We start from the raw sequence: 13,420 nt of genomic DNA, 5'->3' as shown, positions 1-13,420 counted from the left end.
ACATGTGCTGTGATGACAAGCCACTTGTCATTTGTTTGGTTCAAGACCAACATAAGTGCATTAAAACATATAGGCCTAATACACAAGCATGAAAGGCTACACATCTTTTAAGGGAAATTATTTATGTCAAATAGAGTGGAAAGGTAAGTGAAGAGGTTGGCAGGGATGGCTGGATGCACTGTATATGCGCTTATCACTCGACACACCAAACACATCAAGGTCGTCTTCAATTAAATAGTCAAAGTCCCAGCCACACTCCAACAGAAGAACAAGAGAAAAGCTTTGCCTGCACAACAACAAATCTTTAAATGGAGTGATTTGCGAAGGAAATGTATCGTCTATCTTGGCTCATCTCTCTACAAAAATGATGTTGCATTCTAAATTTCCCAAAAAGTTTTACACAGATCATATGGGCGAATAAAAATAGATTTAATTATGAGACGACTTACAATAAATGTGTATTGGGCATCTGACAAGGCTTTCTATGTTTCTGGCCTAGTATCTAGTAGCTATTTAGCATCTATATTAAATAAGGTCCCATTGACTTCACACTAGCTGTATTCCTTAACTGAAAACAGATACAATAGTGGAGTAGGACTTCAGATGAGGGTTGCCAACTTACCAAAGTAGTGAAGAAGAAATGGTAGTACTCTGTCATCATTCCCATTGACATCAGCTAACAGAGCCAAAGACAGGAGAGTGTACAGCATGAAGAAATAGATAAGAAAAAAAGGCAATATGTTAACATTAGATGTCCACCTTGACATTTCTGGATCAGCCTCTGAGTCAGAGCTGTTCCCCCTATAGGCATTCATATCATACACATTATGGCCCTGGTGAAATTGATATAGATGACCAAAATGAAAGTCTTTAATGTAGCCTCACTTTCTGGCTTCCTCTAATGCATGGCCCGCAGCATCTCCAGCATTACAAAAACACTCCCTTCATTTTCATTGGAATTCCAAGGAGCCTCATCTGCATTATTTGACTAAATAAGTTCAGCAAAAGTTCACACATTCTCAGCAGCAACATGTGAAATATAACGTTTGGTGTGAGCTTCCCTCTCTCTCTCTCCCTCTCTCTCTCTCTCTCTCTCTCTCTCTCTCTTTCTCTCTCTCTCCCTCTCTCTCTCTCTGTCTGTCTGTCTGTCTCTCTCTCTCTCTCACACACACACACACACACACACACACACACACACACACACACACACACACACACACTCACTCTCACACAACATCTCTTTTAGTATCTTCAATATGTAGTGTGGTCACGTATGGTCACTAACATGTAAGTTAAGTCGAAATACTACACAAAAAGTGTAAAATCAGTAGATGTTGCACGACGGATGTCTAATTGAAGATTCCTTCGGTGAAAGGCTGAAGTGAAATGGTACTGAACTTGTTTGAGAAGCTCGGCAGCCATTTGGTAGGAGCAGTCAAAGATGACGAAGAACTCCTTCCCTTTCTTCATCTCCTTGAGCAGGGGCCGGGCGTCCGAGCTCCCCGTGGGCAGCTGGCGGATGCGGACCTTCAGGTTGTTCTTGGACGGCGCTTTGATCAGCTCCTGCATCCGCATCAGACCTTCAGATCACAATGCAACAATGGGAAAGAAGGAGAACATTTAATAAAAAAAGGAATGTGAGGATGAAAACCATTATTGAACCACAAAGAGCCATGAAGGAGTCTTAGACTGTGGGTTCATTTAACATAGGACATTTATTCTTCCTCTTTTCTGGCGAAGAACATTTACCAGAGATAGAGGAAAGAGAGAGAGAGAGAGAGAGAGAGAGAGAGAGAGAGAGAGAGAGAGAGACCCACCACGAGCCCTGAATTCAACAGTTCCCATATAGACTAATATTGGGAGTATAAATATTTTATAAGGGGCAGTGATATGAATTATTTAACTGCACAAGTTCAATATGAAATTAAACGAATAAAGAAATCCATCACTTTGTTATTAGCCAATGCCTTTGAGCCATAATTCTTTACTTCTCTCTTGAATGACTGTAAGCTGTCTTTACAAGCTCAGTGAGTGCTCTTTGACCCAGGAAGAAGACGACAGGGGACATATGACCTCTGCTAAATACATGTGCCTCTAGTGAGAAAACTGAAATGCAACAGAACCTGAAAAATTGCTGAAGTGATAATGCTAATATATACATGCTACGAAACACACTTTAATCCTCGATCACGCATACAACTGCACTGAAAATGGGACAATTATAAAGCAAATGAGACAAACCCCAAACAGATGTCACGACTTCCAATCACATAATCCGTTACAAGTTTCAATTATACTTTTGGACCAACCTTTCACCATAATAACGATGGGATGATACTGAAAACTATGTATGTCACCTAGATACTATATTATGTGCTGACTGACAACTGCGGAGTGGGGGTAGTCTGGGGGTTGTTGGTGTGTGGCTAAGCTCCTTGGGTGACTCATGCATACTTGCATAGGTGAGCAATAACAGCACTAAGAAGTAATTCTGCATAATATAAATGAGCACTGCTCGAAGATCTAAACAGGAATTGGTTTTTGACCAATTTGGGCCAGGAGTGGTTTTGATTGCAGTACCCCAAATTTAAGCCATGATAGAAATGGAATCTACAGGGTACGTGAACGACCTCTCCTCAGCTTTTATCATAGTTCACTCCATTCCTCAAACTCACTGAGTAGCTAAAGTCTGAAGTCAGAACGCAGGAGATGAATACATGGAGCCAAGTGCTTCAGAGAGAGCACAGCTCCTCCAGGCTAAATTTGCATTGGCATCTGGTCCCTGGGCTTCCCTAATGACTCTGTAATAACATTGGTTCCAAGTCAGTGGCCATGAATCTGACACACTGATCATCTTGAAGCTGGTAAATTCGATACAAGTCTTTCCTAACGAAGCAAATCTTTCCTGGCAGAGAATCATTTCTCTGTGTGAGAGCAGACTCCGACATTGGGCTTGGGCTCAGCTTGCTGCAAAGCTTTGGTGGACCCCCTGCTGAAAAACAAATATGATGGCCTGTGAGTGGGGTGTAGCGGAGGGGTGTGGAGGAGCAGTGTAGTGTGGGGTGGGCAGACTACGGTTGGCCAGCCATTATCCAACTCGGTTGAATGCACTGAGTAGATTTAACAAGGTACAGTAGCCAAGGTAACACCAGAATGTGGACTGCAAAAGATTTGATTCACATCTCGCACAGAACCGATATTACATTAACTTTGAATGGATGGTAATGAAATACCTGACTTTATTTAACCTTATTCAAACACATAGTCTGGAGTATAATGAACCAATGACACATTCCTCTTGAGCAGCACTGCTCAAGCAATTAAGTTTGTGAAATCACAGGGGTGATTCATAAAAGAAGTGGTAAGTTAGACTCTATCATGTGGTTTATAGATATGATAAAACACAGACCACTCTGTCACAGGAATCCTGCAGGAGTTAGTAAGGACCAGACACAGTCAGGAGTTCTATACCTCACCCACTCTGTAGACTCAGTGACCTTTCGAAAGAATGGAGTCATAATAATAATAATGGGAATATGCTCTGAAGCGTGACATTTCTCACTTCCTCAAATCCATTTTTTTTGGACACAGGCTTATGGGTAGAGAAACACCTCATCTCCAGCTGAGCCAATGGAGACGGTCCCGAGACAAACGTCGGGGCTTTGCTGGAGTTTTCAGAGCAGATGGAGAAGTCAGTCTCCCATATGATATGCTATGCCTCGAATTAAGCAAACACAGACGGGCTCCCCTATTTCACCCCCTCGGAGCAGAGCCAGAGAAGGAGAAGAAGAGACGCCAAGGCAGGCGGTGTGTGTGTGTGTGTGTGTGTGTGTGTGTGTGTGTGTGTGCACTCCATTGAAATGCTAGTGGTCTCAGCATGAAACAATCTCGCAAATGACATCTCAGAATACAAACAAAACACGGAATCTTTGAACTGGGATGTCAACAGTGTGTCCTTTGTACTTTGCGGTAATGCATTGAAATGTTGTTCAGCCAACGGGAGAAGACACTTGCAACTCATTTCACGAATGTAAACACCGTGAGCACACACTGCTCTCCTCAGATCTTTCATCTAACTCGTGACACTTTCAGCAAAAGTGCTCTGAGAGAGCAGAGGTTTTAGCTCACATTTCAAAAAGCTGAAAAAACTACACCTCTGCTAGGACCCATCCTCATCAGGGTGCAAATACAAATATTTCTCACAAAATAGTCTATTATTAGCACATTATGATTATGGTGACCAGAATTTCAGGGGACGTGCCACAACCCACACCCAGCCTCTTAATGTACTGGGGAGGGAAGGTTATAATCAGTACAGATGGTCTCCGTCATGAACTCCAACTGATCTGATGACTGATCCAACACAGCCTGTGGCAAATCAGCAGAGGATAGCAACTAAATATAATAAACAATGACATATCTTTTTTAAAGGCATACTGGCCACCATCAAAAACCATTAGTGCTGCCAAGAGACATGGCCATATTGACTAATTTGCAAATCAAAAATAGGACAATACGCCTACATCTTTCACAGAAAATCACAAACAAATAGTTCTGTTTGGCACTGAAAGTATTGAAGGTCTTGGTTACTCTACTAGGTACAAACATTTACCCAATTGGTATTCAGAGAAGTTTCATCCAAAGAAAATGACAAGAAAGTTAATGTCGAGGTATTTATAGTGAACAACACCGACAAAAGAGTTGAAAAACCCTAGACAAAGACCACTAAATGAGCAGTGTTATATGCAAGGTATAAACAGGAATTGAAAGTCCAAGCACGACTTTCACGACTTCTTCAGCAATATATAATAATCAGGAGTTCCAGGCAGAAAACACAACCCAAACTACATGACACATGCAGACACGCAGACCCCCCACCTGTGCTGTCCTCGTAGACAATGGTAACAGACTTCCACTTTAAGAAGGTGACGATGTCCAGGATGGCCCGGCTAATGGAGGTGTACTCCGGGTAGAGGTTGATGTAGAAGGTGTCCTTGTTGTCCACGGACGGGTGCTTCCAGCGGGTCTGGATGTGCGGCACCTCCAGGGCGTTGCAGATGGACTGGACGGCGCTGACCGAAGAGGTGTGAGAGGGGCCAAAGACGGCCACCACGCCTAAGGCCAGCTGATCACACACTGAGGGACGGGAGGAGGACAAAAAGTGTCAGACAGAGGGACATGTAGAAAGATGACAGCACAAAGAGGGACACTGATCATACCTATATTCATCATGTCTTGTCTGTGTGGTGGCATTTATGGAACTGGGACCAGACTGGTATTTATGAATACATTAATTACACATAATGTTTATAGCATTCAATCAGATATGCTCCTTTACCTTGTGGTTGTTAGTAATTATCCCCTATACCCCATGAACCTGCAAAGCTACTGCTTACTCACAGAACACATACAGGGTTTTCAGGGACTGACTAGGAGGCTGAATGACACCTTCAGTGTGGGATTACATCACCTGACCTAGGCAGTGTGAGATTCAGCTGAACCTCTAGGGCCCTGAACATGAATGCCCATGGCAGCACCAACACTGACATGGCATGACCTACAGGTATCTACACATCTGTCTGTAGCATATATGGTATGACCCCTGTAGTATTTAGTGTTACAGTCCGGCTCAACCTTCAGGACTGAACAACCTGGGTGAACGTTGCTCCTGTCAGCTCGCCTCCATGTTAGACATGGCTTTTGTCTTTATGTAGCGCACATGGCTACAGGATACTTTAAAGTAGGATTATTTCCAAGTTACCTAAACAAATAAAAAAGATAGTAAATGCAAACTGTCCAGAAAAATGGTTTACAGTGATAAAAGGCTTCCCTAGTCAAAAAATCTGAATGAATGGCATGCCATTTTCATGCGTCAGATTCTAATGTGCTGCAATCTGTCTACCTATCTATATATGCACTGTACACTGTAGTGACATGGAGAAAATAAAGAATAAAGCTGTTTGTTTTGCCTGACAATAATTGCAGCCACAAGCATTGCTAGAATGACCATGACAATGTATGAAAAAGAGGTGAAGAGACAGGGACAGTGTCTAGCGTGTTAAAGGAAGGTGAAGTCCAAATTCGCTTTCCACCACCGGATACCTGATTTGAGGCCGTGCTGTGTGGCTCCCCTTCGCCATAAGAGAACAGGCCAGGCCATACCCATTTCCCTGCTCTTCACCTTGACTCTTGCAATGCACTCTCGTCAGACCTGCCACTGAATCCTAGTTTCTGAAGTTCAACCAACGCAAGGCCAAACCAGTCTGAGTCTCTTTAATTCCTCTGTGTATTACAAAAGCAGTTCTGAGCTCCACAAAGAACACATCAGCACAATCCAAGAGAAAGAAAGGAGACCGTACCTCTTCTGGAAGCTTCGAAGCTGTCAAAGAGGTTTACTCTCTGAATGTCATAGGTCAATGTGGTGTTTGGCATTAAGGTTCTGTTTCGGTTGATGCTGGTGACAGCAAATTTGAAAGCTAGCTCCTCCACACTCACTGGCTCATTCTCCCGAGTCTCGAAGATTCCCCCTGAAAGCCCACAGTGAAGGAGAGACAAAAAAAGACAAATGGGATGAGGTCAAGGAGAGCAGGTGCAAGAGAGAAAAACACAGGGGAGAATAGACAGAGAAAGATAAACTTAACTTTCCTTGTGAAAATGCACAGTAAGACACAGACATGTTGCTTTCTATTGTGTTCAATATAAATAGCTTGTATAAAAACCCAGTCACCTGAATGTACAGGGGTTGGTAAGATCAGAATCTTCTCTCATGTTATTTTTGGTGGTTGGGAAAATCTATATAAAAGGTTAATCAGGTTCCATTTATGGATGGGCTTTTGCCAATGAACTGATCTCTCTCCAACACACTGATTATTCAGGGACTTCCACTGATTTTGCCAGTTTAAACACTACTGAGTCATGAAGGGTCAAAAACGGAAACCTGTTTACGCTCTCTTACTCTGCCTGTGAGTGGAACTATTGAGGAATGATTTCTGGATGATAAATGTCAACGGATGAGATGGAAAGACACTCCAAGGTGGATCTGTACGCTTAGCTAGGCAGAGTTATATTATGCACATAAAATATCCATTGGTATCTTGTAGCGTATAGAAGGTTATAACAACAAGGTTATACAGCCCTATAATTTCAGCACTGCACAGTGTTTTATGTATTTTAAAGCTATGTAACCCTATGCATTTATCCTCCCATGTAAATGACTGGATAACTGAATAGCAAATTAGCAATACACTCTTAACAAAGGACGAATATAAATATTGCTAAGTCTTAGTCATTACATTACATTTACATTACATTTAGTCATTTAGCAGATGCTTTTGTCCAAAGCGATGTACAAGGGAGCTGTAGTCAAGAGTAACATGACTGATGAAGGACAATAAAGTCAATGCATTAGGATCCATATTACCATATATTTCTTCAACTCTCCTCTGTCCCTCACTGAAGTTGTTGGTGTGTGTGTATGTACGTGTGTGTGTGTGTGTGTGTGTGTGTGTGTGTGTGTGTGTGTCAGTGTGTATATTTGTGTAAAAGTATAACTGAATGAGAGACTAGGTCGATCAATATTTTCAAAAAGATAGATCACTCAAACATTCATCTATGTATCCATCATTCCAAAAAGAGCCGCTCTGGGCAAAAACGAAATTGATCAAACTGACCTGCACGTCAAGCATCCCGTCTACTGTACGCACACCTAGATGATACATGTGTTATTTTGAACGTGACACTTTCAGTCTCGGTTCAAATCCATCAAGAGAAATGAAAAGATTTAGAGTGAGGATCGGTAACTGGGCCTCCAACTGGGCCTTAAGCTAACAATAACAAACATCAAAAGCCTTCACAAGCACGGGGGAAATGTAGTTTGTTCCTTCTGGATGATTAAACAGTGCTTGGATTGACACTGCTTACTCATCCTATTAGCATTTTACACTATTAATATTTTGTCCCATTAATGTTTCACAGAAAACTGCAAAATCTCTCTGTGAAATAAAATCACTGGAGCAAGTGCTAGAACAGAACCATAAGGACAGCACACTAGGAAGGAACGTTGAAGCCTCAGCGTCTCCCAGCCCACGGAGGGGGTGAAAGCAACTGTGAACAGGATTACATCTCAGCCATGGACTGAGACAGCAGTGCTGTGACACAGCATTTCACTGTGGCGAGTGAAGATATACAAAAAAAAAACACTATAAAAGATGGAAGGCTTTGGGTAGTGTCTGTAAAAATGCCAAGCGATGATGGTTAACCAGGCCTCGAAGGGCCGGAGGGGAGGATAAAGGCTGCTGGAGCCGCTCTGAAAAACGATTGCAGATACAGCGTCTGTCTGGAGAAGAGATACATTTCTACTCTTGACCTGCAGGACCTGAGGGGGCTTTCTCTGTCGTGTATGAGGAAGGTATCTGTCATGATACTGTTGGGATAGTTTAGGTCACGTGGTAGGGAAAGCACTGAGCGACCGGCGGGACTTCAGTGATGTCATTATCTGTGGCTTATTGGTTAAAAGAAACACCTGTCTTCACTTTTGGGGCTCACAATTAGTGTAGGCCTTCCGCGGAAGCGGTGGCCTGATTCCCCTCATGTGCGTTTGCCATGTGAACCAGCCAAAAACTTGGAAGGCCGTCTTTTGTTTCACTTGTTTGGATTATCACCACCAACATGCAAGAGAAGATGGAACATAAAATAACCGACACTTGAGCTGGTCGTAGGCTAGACCATGTCAGCCACTGGGCAGTGGGAGCCACAGGTATGTGCCCTCTCCCTGGGCTTCCACCAAGCTGACACACACACACACACACACACACACACTCACACACACACACACACACACACACACATCCACTGCATGAACACAGGGTAGGTTTGACTTCCATGTTTTGACATGACGTTGGGCCAGTGCAAAAAACAAATGAGCGTAAAGCCTTTTGTGTTTGTTTGTTGTTTTGTTTTAAGTTATGGGCAGAGTTTGGCCCGCACAAGCCGTGGCAGCTGTGGTGCTGTGCCTATAGCTGTGGTGCTGTGCCTATAGCTGTGGTGCCTATAGCTGTGGTGCCTATAGCTGTGGTGCCTATAGCTGTGGCGCTGTGCCTATAGCTGTGGTGCCTATAGCTGTGGTGCCTATAGCTGTGGTGCTGTGCCTATAGCTGTGGTGCCTATAGCTGTGGTGCCTATAGCTGTGGTGCCTATAGCTGTGGTGCTGTGCCTATAGCTGTGGTGCCTATAGCTGTGGTGCCTATAGCTGTGGTGCCTATAGCTGTGGTGCCTATAGCTGTGGTGCTGTGCCTATAGCTGTGGTGCCTATAGCTGTGGTGCTGTGCCTATAGCTGTGGTGCCTATAGCTGTGGTGCCTATAGCTGTGGTGCTGTGCCTATAGCTGTGGTGCCTATAGCTGTGGTGCCTATAGCTGTGGCGCTGTGCCTATAGCTGTGTGGAGCTGTATACATATTCTGCATGTCAGCACAGAGGCACATAGATGAAAGACGGCACTTTGCAACGTCCCGTCATTGTGGTGAAGTTGCTGGATGCTAGCATCCTTTTTTGGTGATTTTAATACACTACAAAATTTTAGAGGACACTCCACAAGAGACGAATTAGTTGATAGAATAAGACAAGTTGATAGAATAAGTGAAGTCGATAGATAACTAAGACAAGTTGAATTCCTGAGTTTTGGAGGGTTTACTAATAACATGATGCCACATGTCTCACGTCCAATGCTTGAGTGCGCTCTGTTTCCCAGGCGTGGTTCAAACATACCCTGGATGCATGGAGGTCATGGAGGGCTTTTTTTAATAGGGGGGATTTGGGGGAGAAAGTCTTCGGTAAAAACAGGCTCCCAGAGTTCAGCATTGGTGCAGAGCCTGCATCTAAACCTGCTTTATGAGAGGGCACGGCGTCACCGAGAGGTCTCTGGGAATCACAGCCATTTATGTTCCTCATAAAAGTTTCAGACTCAGCGTGCCTGATCTCACACTCCTGCCTCTCGACTGGGGCGACACAAAGGCGCGAGCAAGCACACACACACACACACACACACACACACACACACACACAGAAACACACACACACACACACCCACACATACAGAGAGAGAGAGAGAGAGAGAGAGAAACACACACAGAAACACACACACACACACACACACACACACACACACACACACACACACACACACACACACACACACACACACACACACATACACACAGAAACACACACACAGAACCCAGGTCCCCATCTCTCTGTCCTTGATCACAAAGAAACTACAAAGACAGCAATGAGACCTTGGGGCAGCTCCACGCACCTGCACACACTCACAAACCCCAAACACCTTTTCCCAAATACCTTTACCTCAACAGAACACATAAAAATGATTCTGTAAACAGTCAGCACAAAAGACAAGCAAGTCTGAAAACAAAACAATGACCGAAAAAAATACACTGAAAGCACATCCAACAGTGGCAGCACCAGGGACAAGCAAAACAAAATTATATGACAGTCTTGTAACTCCATTCCCCCCTTTTCCCTGTCATCCCTCCATCTCCCTCTACCCTTCCTTTCAAATCTGAAAACAAAAGAGAAGCTGTTTGTCCTCTTCACCCATGCCAAACGATCCATCCTGATGAGACATAAAAGAGAGACAGACAAAGAGAAAAAAGAGAGACAGACAGACAGAGAGAGGGAGTCAGACAGACGGGAAGAGATAGAAAGAGTTAGAAAGAGAGAGTGCAATGATGCTCTAAGCCTAAATGGCTGTTGCATGCTTGGCTGGGAGTTCCTGCACATGCATGATCTATCACTGACATGTACTTCCCAACCCCTTCAGTATATTGGGTGGAGGGACAGGCTATTTCAAAGGCCATACACAGACTCTTTGCCATTTTTTCTCTGAAGGGGGTGGGGGGGGGGGGGGGGGGGGGGAGGTTAACCCGACCTCAAAAGGCAGATGGCGCTTGATCAGCTGTGTTATTTCTTTTTTTTAAGATTTATTTTGCCTTTAATCGATAGGTCAGTGAAGAGTGGGACAGGAAATGAGAGGGAGAAGAGGTGGGGAGTGGACAGGAGAAATGACATCGGGCCAGATTCGAACCCGTGTCCTTTATGGGTGTCAAGCCCGAATGTGGTCTGGGCTACTGTTTGTGCCACAGTGCCCCCCATAGCTGTGTTATTTCTAAAGAATCCGACTTTCGTGGCAAGAAACGCATGAGGACAAACCCTCATGTCTGCCATCATTTCAATGTCCAATTATGCAGAGCGTGAAATTGGCAGGATAGTTGTCTCATTTAAAATGGCAGAAAAAGACTTCGCAGTTTGAAACAGGAAACATGGCCAGTTTGCCAAGGAAGCAATACTGATGTTTTGAAGCGGTCTCCAAAATACACCGTTACGACTGTGTCTCTAATATTCTGCTCTCAAAGGTTGGTATCCCTTGGTTGGTATCAGAAGGTTGATAGCGTTTCATATCAATACCTCATTATGCATTTATGAATTCATAATTGAACATCAAAACCTCTCCATTTTCGTTCTAATCACAATCAATATCCTACGCGGATGAATTCCAACTCCTAAAGATTCTCAAATATTTACGACAAAGAGCTCCCCCCCCCCCCCGCTGTTCTGTTGCAGAGCTTGCCCCTGCTGTTTACTCGGAGACCCTATGGTGTCTTTCCTTTTATTTTACTAAGAAAAAAACAACAACTCATCGATCTATACTTTGTATGTCTATGCCTCTCTCACTGTTAGTCACATATGTTGGTTGCCAGGGGAGCTGGCTCTGCTGGGATTCTAGACAATGAGGCATTCCATCAAAGTTATGCTGATTTACTTTCCTACCACACGCATCCACTCAGCATAACACCTGAATATTCCACGTTTAAGCACATTAATTAAGACCACCTCAAACACAAAGGCAAATGCGCTCATGATGTGAATAACGAGAACAAATGGCATCGATGTACTGGAGTAACTGTGAGCTGAGGCTCATCCATCTCGGTTACCAATGCATGGTCTCATTCTCTCGCTCTCATAAACACACATCAACACACACACACACACACACACATACACACACACACACACACACACACACACACAGAAACACATCTACTCTGTCTGTCAATCAAAACCACTAGCACATAATGTAATGTATGGATATAATGAGTACAAACAAAAAAGAAAAAATCTTTCACAAAATTCACTCAAAAACACACCCCTAATGTCACCATTCAAATACTAAATGAACAGAATCAAGAAGCATCACACACAGATGCCCTTCCCTTTAACTACGCATGTGGGAAACAAGAGGAACTCAAAAGAAACCTGCTGTCATGAATATATTTTCCTTTCTCTATTTTATCCCATTTTTGCGCATTCCAATCAGAGGAAATTTGTTTTCTCTGCGTGAGTGTCATTTTGGGACTTTTTGTCACTTGGTTCACAGAAAGGCACCGCTGACAAGCATCATACTGATCTATGCCTCCATGCTTGGAACCAAGTACAGCATACAAATAAACTGAACAGACAAAAAAAATAAAAAAATAATAATAATAATTCTGTATTCACAAGAGCAGGCGAAACAAGCTGGAACCAGCATTGCAAATCACATCACGTGCATTTTGGGATAGATCAGAGTAAAAAAAAAAGCAAATGAGTCGAGCAGGTTCCTCACACTCTTGGTGAATTCTTGAAGAATGGTAGGAATTTTAAAATCGTCTGAATGTTTCAGATCAGATGTATCATGAGGATCCAGACACAACGCTTTGTTTATGCTGGGCTCTTTGAGTATTTGGACAGAGAAGTATGGATGTGCCTTTTGGAGTGATGATGAAGGGTTTTATGTGGTTCAAAGCTAAAGTTACATGAGGATGATATTGAAGTGCAGACTGTGATTCTTGAGGGTCAGAACTAAAAAGTTTTGTTCGACTGTATTTTAGAATTCCATGTCCTTCATGGAGTCCCCTCAAGAGGATTGGTACACATGGGACCAGGGCCACTGTCTTATTCAAGTATGTTTACAAAAGAGAACAGACACTTCTGCTCGCAAGACAATGGAGAGCCGAGTCATTGCCAAAGAGGACACATAGCAGGTAATGTATGTTAACGGCCTCGTTGATTAGCTATCAATGTAACCTACACAGCAATCGCCTGCTGAACATAAGGTTATAATGTAAGGACATGTAACCACGATGAGGGGTAGCATATAGTGGTGCACATAAACTATTGGCACAAGTGAGATACATACAGATACATTAACATGCGTTCATTTAGCTGAGGCTTTTATACAAAGCGACCTATAGTACAGATACACATTTTCATTACCATGTGTGCTCCCTGATACAGATTAACATCTCCGGATAAAGTAAAGAAAACAAAACACATCTAATAATCTCACCCATGCATATACTAAATTGGTCTA

General features: G+C 43.3%; 1 protein-coding gene across 6 annotated transcripts in view; it reads right to left on the bottom strand.

The window, feature by feature from the left end:
* grik1a (glutamate receptor, ionotropic, kainate 1a) overlaps positions 1-13,420 on the bottom strand; it is a 39,020-nt gene that overhangs the window by 19,957 nt on the left and 5,643 nt on the right. For all 6 annotated transcript variants that reach the window (XM_031571717.2, XM_031571718.2, XM_031571721.2 and 3 more), the window contains exons 3-6: positions 6,360-6,527; positions 4,879-5,136; positions 1,399-1,580; positions 623-676 (exon numbers count right to left, since the gene is read on the bottom strand). In XM_031571717.2, coding sequence (XP_031427577.1) covers positions 623-676; positions 1,399-1,580; positions 4,879-5,136; positions 6,360-6,527 — 662 coding nt within the window. The remainder of the gene's footprint in view (positions 1-622; positions 677-1,398; positions 1,581-4,878; positions 5,137-6,359; positions 6,528-13,420) is intronic.

This window comes from Clupea harengus, chromosome 8, assembly GCF_900700415.2.
Source record: "Clupea harengus chromosome 8, Ch_v2.0.2, whole genome shotgun sequence".
NCBI classification, from domain to species: domain Eukaryota; kingdom Metazoa; phylum Chordata; class Actinopteri; order Clupeiformes; family Clupeidae; genus Clupea; species Clupea harengus.
This window is presented reverse-complemented; position numbering and strand designations above follow the sequence as displayed.